The sequence below is a fragment of the Limulus polyphemus genome, unplaced genomic scaffold (assembly GCF_000517525.1).
Source record: "Limulus polyphemus unplaced genomic scaffold, Limulus_polyphemus-2.1.2 Scaffold1532, whole genome shotgun sequence".
NCBI lineage: Eukaryota > Metazoa > Arthropoda > Merostomata > Xiphosura > Limulidae > Limulus > Limulus polyphemus.
The window spans coordinates 79,811-90,441 of NW_013667142.1; the positions used below are offsets into that span (position 1 = coordinate 79,811).

Sequence of the window (10,631 nt, forward strand, 5' to 3'; positions counted from 1 at the left end):
ACGAAAGATAAATCATATCAGACCTGCTTATTGAAATATGATATTTGAAATACCGATGAATAGTATAAGTGTTAATCACGATTGATTGATCGTCTTATATATTTAGAAGATTGTTTATATGAATAGCTGTATAGTGCCAATTGCATAGCAAATTTTGCCTCTCCCTGTATAACATACTTAAGACTTCAATGCAGGTTATCTGAGATGGTTATTTTTATCGAAGGGTTTTTACAGAGTTTGCACAATTGTTAACCACAGCTTAGCCCATCCACATAAGTAATTGTCTACATCTGTTATGACAATTGCTCAACTTTTGGTCATATGTGAATATACGTTTTACTCTTCGGATTCTTCTTTATAAGAAGTTGCTTTATTTGTACTTAAGTACAAAGATACACAGTGGACTATCTGTGCTCTGACAACACAGAGAATAATTATGAAAGCTGTCACATACAAAATCTAAAAACTGTTACAATAATAACAACAATATTGCAATGTTATGGTCCCCCGGTGGAACAGCGGTAAGTTTACGGACTTATAATGCTAAAATACGATCTTCAATTCCTCGCACTGGACACAGCAGATGGTATAATGTGCCCTTCCTCTGAAACAAACACTGAATGCGGTGTTTTACAGAATTAATACTCTTTGTTTTTCCATGCACTACTGTTTTTCTAAACAAGTTGTTCTCTTACAGTCAATTACAAGCTATTGGAATTTGAAAAAGTATTCAAGATATATGGGACTATATCTTGAAGCCAACAATGATATATTAGCTCAGTTTTATCACTTTGCATATGTGGTTTAATTAACGAGTTCAGGCCTGTGGATTTTTAAAAATGTTTTCGACTAGAACGAGATACAATGTGTATTGATTTGCAAGTCACAGTAGGAATAGATTATTTACAGAATTTGACGATAATACTACAACACGTAAAAAAAAAACACTAACACTACACTATGTTTTCTGTAACAAACAAATGAAAACTAGTTACGCTGCTGATTGTATCATCGTCTCACACAGGATTGTTGCACAAAGAAACAATTGTAAGGAATGAATTTTGAGCGATCTAAGCGTCAAGCCAAACAAATGTTAACAATTTAAAATAATGATCTGAATTTCATACTTTATATCTCTGAAGGCAATTAGATACAGCGTAGTTTATATGCATGGAAGCACACATATCTTTATATCATAATGTAAACAAAGCGCGTTTGAACATTGTATCTCGTTAAATTGTTCAGACTACATGACAAACATTCGCACACACCGTTAAGATATAAATCGTTGTACACTAAGTTCAGACAGATAAAATAATCGGTCCAATATATCAATTAATATATATGTATAATGACGAGTAAAAAACAAGATACTTGACTGAGTTATATATTCTTGAATGAAATTATGAATACAAAACATTCTAAATTCTGTTTTACTAAGTGATTTAAAAAGGTGGAATACGAGTTGAATCAAAACACAGTTGAAATTAATTTAGTTATTCAAAACTTTTAATAAAGTTAGTAATTAAAATTTCGGTCTTAGTTTGTTATAGCTTTATTATGTAATAAATTTGAAAGGCAAATATAATTTGTTTTTTACGATAAATATAACACATGTTTAAAAGACCAAAAGCGTTTGGCTCGAGTGAATCCTATAGGTTCTACAAGTATGTATCATGAATGAGTGTCTTATATATTCTGTGGAAGAATCAAATAATTTTTTCTACAAAAAAGAGAAACAAAGTAAAAAAAAGAAGAGAAAAGGAACATAACAGTTGCGAATAAGTTTAGGTATGTCAATTGTCAACTTAATGTACCCACGGAAAGACCACTATAAAGTTAATATAACATACACTTTTATTAATAATCATACTAATAAACATGTGCGTATTGTTATATCTATAATTTGTAATACGTTAATAAAAAAACAAGTATTACATAACTGTAATAAGATAATTCTAGAATGGAGATACATTTTAAAACAGCTATTTTGTTTATTGTTAACTTTTCGAAATTGCGCAGATAATGTAAACATTGTAGGAGTTTCCAAAAAGGCTCGGCATGGCCAGGTGGGTAAGACGCTCGACTCACAATCTGAGGGTCGCGGGTTCGAATCAAACATGCTCGCCCTTTCAGCCGTAAGGGTGTTATAATGTGACGGTCAATCCCACTATTCGTTGGTAAAAGAGTAGTCCAAGAGTTGGCTGTTGGTGGTGATGACTAGCTGCCTTCCCTCTAGTCTTACACTGCTAAATTAGGGACGGCTAGCGCAGATAGACCTCGTGTAGCTTTGTGCGAAATTCAAAACAAGCAAGCAAGTTTCCCCCCCCCCAAAAAAAGGAAAAGTACTCTTTGTATTAATGCTTGACCGAACATGTCTGTCTGTTAGTGTACTCGGACTGTGAATCCGAGGAATTCATGGTTCGTGGCCTGTTGTCACAAAAACTCGTTCCGCGCCTTGGATCAGATCCCAATGTTCGGTCTCACAAGAGGATACATGCAGATGGACCTTTATGTAGCTTTGCACGAAAATTCTGAAATAAGCTTATATATATCCATATTGAGAAACTGATAGCTGCAGGGGCTGCGGTAATGGGGCTTTCTGGAGCTGAAACTATCTCAAAATGTGCCTTAGTTTCTTCTTTAGCTCCCGCACCCAACAAATGCTTCGATTCACATCCTAGTTACTACACTATGTGTGCCCACATCAGCCCCTTACCGATGTGTCACCGATCCTGGATAGCTGGCATACTCGAATCTCAAAGTTGATCAAAGTATAGATTGAACTGGACCTCTCTTAAAATGAGTCTTCGAAATTAAACAATTTTCGGAATACTAAGTTTGTCTATTATACACGAATATGTAAGAAACAATATGTTAAGTTAACAAATAACCAGACATAAGCCATAACAAATTATACTGAAACTTACTTGAAACTTTACACATTGTTTTAAATTCCTTTTAATACACAAACTTTCGACTCAATTACATGAGTCTTCGACAGATACCGGCCTTTAGGTTGGTAAAAGCAAGTAAAGGAACAAAGGTTGTGGTTTAAATACCGAAATCAAGCGAAGCATTAGAAATGAATAGGCCTAAAACATGTGATCAAAGTACGTAAACTGTAGATGTTTTTTTTTCTTTTCACATTTCTATTAATTGTCTGTATCAGATTCAAAACCAGAGTTGTGTAAAAATATCGTTTCTCCTATAAGTCACTGTCCAAGAAGCCTTTCATCCAATACCACAACTTGTCGGTTGGGCTTGGCAATGAGAGACAAAATAGTCCCTATTTATATATGAAATATGAGATTCTAATAGTTGCGGCTTTAAAGTCCTAAAGCTAATGAATCATTAGAAACCTATAGGTCCAAGGTGCACATAGCGTGGTGAGAATGCGGAGGAGATTTCTTAATAGGGTGTGTGTAGGTCTCCCCCAGAAATTATTTGAATGTTAGTGCTCAGAATTTCATTTGGGGGGCTTCTGGAGTACATGATGTTTTGGAATGTTGAGTAGTGATAAAATGGTAGAATGAATCAAGGTAGGGTGCGGGTATATAATACGTACATGTACGTTTGATGCAAACATTCAACTAGCTACTTGAGAAAGATTATGTATGTATACAAATATATTAATCAAACGATACTTGAAACATGCTTAACCATATATTCTTTGAAGTTATGTAATGTGTTAAGAATTTAAAGGCTAATTATATCCACTTTGGAGGTTGCTCAAATTAATACTCTGAAATGCATTTGAGTTTCAACTAGAGTACATGAATAATCAAATTCAATGGTGCACATGCAACCACTGTATTTCATTTACCACGATATCAGGCCATCATTGTATTATATTAGTGGTTCTCAATATGTTGCCTGCGGGCTCCCTTTGGGTGGTTCTTGCAAAGGTTGCATAATTATGGAAAAAAACCAATTGCATAGTGTATATATCCCATCGAAGTACGCAGATATAGCCACTGGGGGGCTGCTGTTACAGAGTTTCAACATCACTGAATCCTCGGTAATGCTTTTACAGCATTAACCTGCTAGCCGGTCAAAACCTTGTTATATACATTGATATAGTTCACAGAAGGCTGTTATTTTCTAGCAAAAATTAGCGCGGGATCACGGTGAATATATATATATATTTGTAACCATAAAACTGTAGAGCTACTTGAAACTTGTGTTTATAAGATCTGAAGAATACCATTAACTTATACACGGAGCGGGACATACCTTTATTTGTTTCCACTCTTCTCGTTACACGTGCTGTTGCTATTCGAGTGGATGGTTACACCTGGTGGACAAGTTTTGTTACAAATGTCTATCGAGATTCAAGGTCGAGGTTACGGTCTGGTGAGTTAGTGGGCCACCATATAAGTCGACAGCTTATAACAACCAGTCATCACTGGCGTGTTTCTAATGGCTGTTAAGACGTTTTTTAAATAATCACAACTGTCATTACAACAGAAATTAAACTTTATTATTTTACTGTTCTTCCTACTTCTTGATCCTGATGTCAGAGTTTTACGCGCCAGTAGTTTTGAAGGTGTTAGTAATGATAACGATCTTAGATGTTGTGAAGTCAGCCCAAACAGCACCTACCATTACCTGGACAAGTTACCTGCAACACCAAGCTCTACGCTTTGCCTATCAATTGAACGGACATTCCGTCCAGAAACGAGTAAGTTACAAAGCAGGCTTTTTTGTTTGTTTTCCTCTTTAACTTTTCGTTTATGTTTTGAAGTATTCACTTTACGTTATAAGTACTTTTTGTACGTTATGCGATGAGATCGTACAAATGTGATGTGATTTTACTTGAAATTAAATGGATAATTTTACTCATACGAGAGGATCCACAATTGCGATAAAGGATTTTAATTATGTCCGAATTAATACTTCTACTATTGAATGGATTTTTCAATAATTTTTGTTTATAAGTTCCTTTTTTGTTGTTCCAATGAAACCACAGACAAGTGTTATCTCGTTCAAATATTGAGGAGAAACTTTCATTCACGTGATTCTTAACTTATGAAAAAGTCAAAATTTGTGTTACGTTTTTTTTCTCAATCTTTAATCTTCTTGAACTCATGTTTTAATCTTGTTATCCCCGATTTTTGTCTTTACACGATAGACCAAGAAATTATTGTTTAAAAATTCATATGTGTAGTTGAATGAACAATTGTTGTTACAGTTAGTGAGTAATCAAACAGACGTGAAACATTATTGGCATCAATAACCGTATTTACCAAATTGATATCTTACTTTTTTCTTAATATGATATTAACAATCATAACTTTTTAGTGTGGTATTAATGTTCAGATTTCCTCTTGTTTCCATGCAAGTCAAATCTATTCTGTCACCTACTTCTACAGCAGTGCATAATTTTGCTCAGATTCTTTGCCATACCACTCACTAACCTCCACTGCAGTGCTCGGTACCACGTGTTTCTGAAAGCCTTTGTCATTCACCCTCCTCTACAGTGGCGCCACCACATGTTTTTGCAATCCTTTGCCAGTTTTGCTACTCACTTACCTGTAAAGCAGTAATGTCAATACGACATATTGCTAAATTATTTTGTTGAGGGAATATTTTCATCGTTCTTAAATCTTTTGATAATTTGTTTATTTTGGATGATATTTCTGCGTAAAATAACAATCTTATATGAATGGTTATTACTATAGAAATGTCTTGAAACCTGCATTTATTAATTTCAAGTACAATGATAGCTTACTTAGGTTCAGAGGTTATTTTTAAACATATGACTTCATTACAGAAATATACATTCAAATTGTAACCTTTCAAAATATATTTGTCACCATACACTAACATCTTAGATTTGTAACCTTATTCTTCCGGGGAACAAGAGTCAGTCACCTTTACCAACTTTGTAAAATAATTATTATAATTTTTTTAGTTCATAGTCTTTTCATAAAGTGTTCAGTTATTTTATTCACAATGTTTTTCTAGAATGTGCCCTAAATTTTCACGTTTACGGAATTGTTATCGGTGTAATGCCCAGGCAAAGTTGTCGTTGTTGGAAATGACAAGAAGAGCTATTTTAGCATTTCTAGTTTATTCTCATTCTCAAAGTCCAATCAGCGATTATTGCAGTATGAAGAAGGCATGATAGATAGTTTGTTTTTAGCTTAAACACAAATCTACACAATATGCTATCTGTGCTCTGCCCACCACGGGTATTGAAACACGGTTCCTAGCATTGTAAGTCCGCAGACATACCGCTGTGCCACTGAAGGACAGGCTACGATAGTACAGAAGACTGAAATAGCTTGCTTTTCTACTGGAAAAGTAACAAAAACTACTTATCTTTCTTTTCGGATTGTGACAGCTTTTATACGCAGTTTATTAAATCTTTGTGTTATTTTAAAATTTCAAAAATGCACCAGTAGTCTTAAAGCACGTACTTAGCTTTCAAGATCATTGAAAATTTAATTTTGATAGTATCAGTTCTCTAAATGCTACATACAATGAGATATTTTCCAGTCATTGAGATATTAGAATATTTAAGTATATTTATAACTGAATTTAAAACTTAACAATATCATACGAGCTCTTGTTTAAAAGGCAATAATGTTTTGCACATATATTAACAATATACGACGAATTAAAAATCATTTGACAATTACTGTAAGAAATGTTATGTTTTTGTCAAGTAGAATAACTCTTAGTGACTAAAATTATATCTCACACAACTGACTAAATGTAAATATAAAGATGTTTATTCTGATCAGATATAAGTTTTTATTCTTCCCGTGCATAAAAAAGAAGTTTCTTAAGTTAACTCATGATTACAGAACTTATAATAATCATGATAGTAATAATAATAGCCAAGTAAAATAAATCTTTACATGCAATACTATTTTTAAAGGGTACAGATAGACAAGGCCAGGCTAAACTAGCCTTTGAACAGTGTGGAGAGGATGGTGATCCGGTCTATGTGAAAAATTTTATGATTGAACCAAATCCAGTGGTAGTACCAGGACCTATTGGTGTGGGAATGACGTTAGACGTCAAACAGAACCAGACGGCTCCACTTCCTGTAAGTGTTTGTTGGTTGTTAAGCGTAAATTTGTATAATATGGCATCAATGGTCACTTGTAAGCGAGAATTTTCTTTTTATTTCTGACTTGGCCATGTTCTATGTACATAGAATACATTATACGCACAGAGATATCTAAACATTAAGAACTTTTCAAATATGATGTTATATGTTATGATATACAAACATAACACTCGTGTTCTACATTCTCGTATTAATATAATATAATTCTAGATTTATCATTGATTTCTGAGTATGTGCAATTTTCACAAGTGGTTAAGAAAGTCTTTAAGTTGATGTCGTTCTAGCTGCCTTTGTTCCCTGTCATTCTATTGAGGTCACAACTGTTTTGCCCATGGATGGAATGGCTGCAATGCTGCTCATTGTGCAAAAGTGAAAATGTAGACATCCGTGTTCTTCATTGGTAGGTCATATGATTAGGCCTCCGTTATGCTTAAATCAGAAAGAGCATTTCACGTGGATAGCGCTCATCACTCTGAGTAATTCTAAAGTTACCTGTGAAGTACGAAACGTTGACTTAGTTTGCTACACTGTTGGCTTTTAAAGAAGTCAGTTGTTTGGAGAGAAAAATTCTGCCGATTCAGTACAAGCAACCATTCCGTTTCTGTAAATCACCGTATTTGTGTTCGTGTTATTCTACGGATTGTTCATTTGCGTTTTACTTTGCGTCCAGTCTCTTTATTTAATTCTCATGTTCTCAGGTATTCAGAGAAATTCAGACTTACTTCACAGTAAATATCTTGTTATCCAGCGGATCTATCCTATTACTCTAAAGTAAACTCAGTGTTACTTGGATATACTCCACATTCATGCTTGTTTTCTGTAGATACATATACAACTATTGATAAAAAAGCTGCAAAGATGAAACGTTAATACGCTCTTTTTAACTCTTTCTCTCTATTGCAGTTCAGCTAGTAGTTTAATAGTTAAATAGTACTGTTTCAGTTATTTAATTTTTTGGTATGTCACATCTTATTTTGTGCGTCAATTTTCAAATAGAATATGATAATATTTGAAAAAAAAACATTTTAAGCTTTTCGTTGTTTTTTTACACTAATATATATGCGCATTCACCCCCCCCCCCATGTTTAGTAACAGAAGTGAAACTTTAATGTTGGCTGAAATTAGGCGTTTGTAAATTTTCGCCTAAAATTTCACCGCAACTGAAAACTCCCAGTTCCTACTAATTGGCTAATAGAAATTTTTACGGGAGTATCTTGCGTTTCATCGGCATGTATTTAAGTTGCACCTGCCATGTTTCAAATTTCTTAATTATCTGTATGTATATATTTCATGTCTTTGTCGATATATATAAGATAAACGTAATGTATATATTCCTGTATGTTTGTCCTCTCAGCACGTTGGTGTGCAAGAGATGTGTGTGATTGTTTTGTTTCTTTACCCCTGAGCAGGGAGTCCACTTTTCATGAGCCCCGGGGTTTTTTTCGGAGACGTCGAGCGAATTATGTCATTTTCCGTACGCTCTTTTAGTTCTGTTTCCTGTTTATTGTCGATACATGTATAAGGTACAAGCTGAAATACCCGTCAACTGACGGGGAATGTTTAAATTTAATTAAAACAACGGAAGTTTAACAGCAATAATATATTTCAAAGTAATAACTTGAAGATAAATTCTATCTCAAAATTTTAAAATTATAACAAAGATTCTTCATAAACAACAATTGCAGTTTGCTTTCCATCTACCAACAAATAAAGATTTTGAGGTGATCCCACCCTTGAACATCCCACATCTCATTGAGCATGGTTGCTTGAGGAACAATCCAGCAACTTTCATACTTTGAGCTTGAATCCCTTTAGAATATCAAACATTGTCTAAAGCGTAAGCTTGCCAAGAGTGTTTGAGATTGACTCAATAGACTGGGAGTAATTAACCAATAGGCTTTATAAAATAGAAATAGAGTTAAGTTCAATTTTGACCCCCTTAGGACATCGCCCTTGGTTCATAGTGTTTACATACATATTTTGGTTGAAATTAGCCCAACAGGCTCGGAGGAGTCAGGATAGAAACAAACACACATTTCGTTTTTATGTGTATAGATAACCAGGACCACCCAGAGGTTAGAGAGAGTCCAGAACTGTAAACTCAAAATACGTAGGCCTCAAACATAAGCTCATGTTTCCCTTAAAATGAGGTTAAATGGCGATCAGTAGGTGACACACACGCGCGCATGCGCATATATTTAGGGATATGGCTTTATCTATATTGTATGAAATTGTTTAGTTAGATAAATAATTAACATGGGATAATTATTTCTATATACTTAGTACATAATTTAATTTATTATCGGTTTCACTGTAGTATCATGTCATATACGGACTAGGATAAGGAGTGAAGTACATACTGTAAGTAATTATTGGTTTTACTGTAGTATAATGTCATATACGGACTATGATAGAGAGTGAAGTACATAATTTAAGTTATTATCGGTTTTACTGTAGTATAATGTCTTGATAATATCTTAAATTATGTACATCACTCTCTATCCTAATTCGTATATGACATTATACTACAGTAAAACCGATAATAACTTAATTCTGTAATTCACTCTTTATCCTATTCCGTATATGACATTATACTACAGTAAAACCGATAATAAACTATGTACATCACTCTCTATCCCAATCCGTATATAATATTATACTACAGTAAAACTAATACTAACTTAATTATGTACTTCACTCTTTATCTTAATCTGTATATAGCATTAATATACTACAGTAATACTGATAATTACTTACATTATGCACTTCACTCTCTATCCTACTATTCGTTGGTAAAAGAGTAGCCCCAGAGTTGGCGGTGGGTGGTGATGACTAGCTGCTTTCCCTCTAGTCTTACACTGCTGAATAAGGGACTGCCAGCGCAGATACCCCGGTGCAGCTTTCTGCGAAATCCATAACAAACAAACAATCACTTTCTATCCTAATCCGTATATTGCATTATACTACAGTAAAATTGATAATAACTTACATTATGTTCTTCACTTTCTGTCGGACGGATTCATGATTTCATTGAGAATACTGTATAAAATAATTACAACAATATAATTACCGTCAGTCTTATTATGATATCTAAACGTCATGTACCACCATGTAACATTTAACATGTTATGTAACATTTAAAAGTTTTTTGTTTTTTTTTTTTGTACAGCCGTAATTAAAGCTACACAGCCTTCATGTCAAATGTATATAAAATGTTAATACTCTTATAGAAGTGTTTTTAGCTGTGTTGGCCTTAAAAATCTAACCGGCCCGGCATGGCCAGGTGGTTAGGGCGCGCTATTCGCAATATTTGGGTCGCGGGTTCGAATCTGCGGGACACCAAACATGCTCGCCTTTTCAGCCGTGGGGGCGTTAAACGTTTACGGTCAATCCCACTATTCGTTGGTAAAAGAGTAGCCCAAGAGTTGGCAATGTGTGGTGATGACTAACTGCCTTCCCTCTATTCTTACACTGCTAAGTTAGGGACGGCTAGCGCAGATAGCCCTCGTGGGCTTTGCGCGAAATTCATTACAAACAAACAAATATC

At 34.3% G+C, this 10,631-nt stretch overlaps 1 protein-coding gene across 1 annotated transcript in view; it reads left to right on the forward strand.

Annotated features, from left to right (window-relative positions):
• Positions 1–4,495: 4,495 nt before the first annotated feature.
• LOC111086897 overlaps positions 4,496–10,631 on the forward strand; it is a 9,888-nt gene continuing 3,752 nt past the window's right edge. Inside the window, exons 1-2 of the mRNA XM_022391621.1 lie at positions 4,496–4,684; positions 6,890–7,060. Coding sequence (XP_022247329.1) covers positions 4,517–4,684; positions 6,890–7,060 — 339 coding nt within the window. The 5' untranslated portion in view covers positions 4,496–4,516. The remainder of the gene's footprint in view (positions 4,685–6,889; positions 7,061–10,631) is intronic.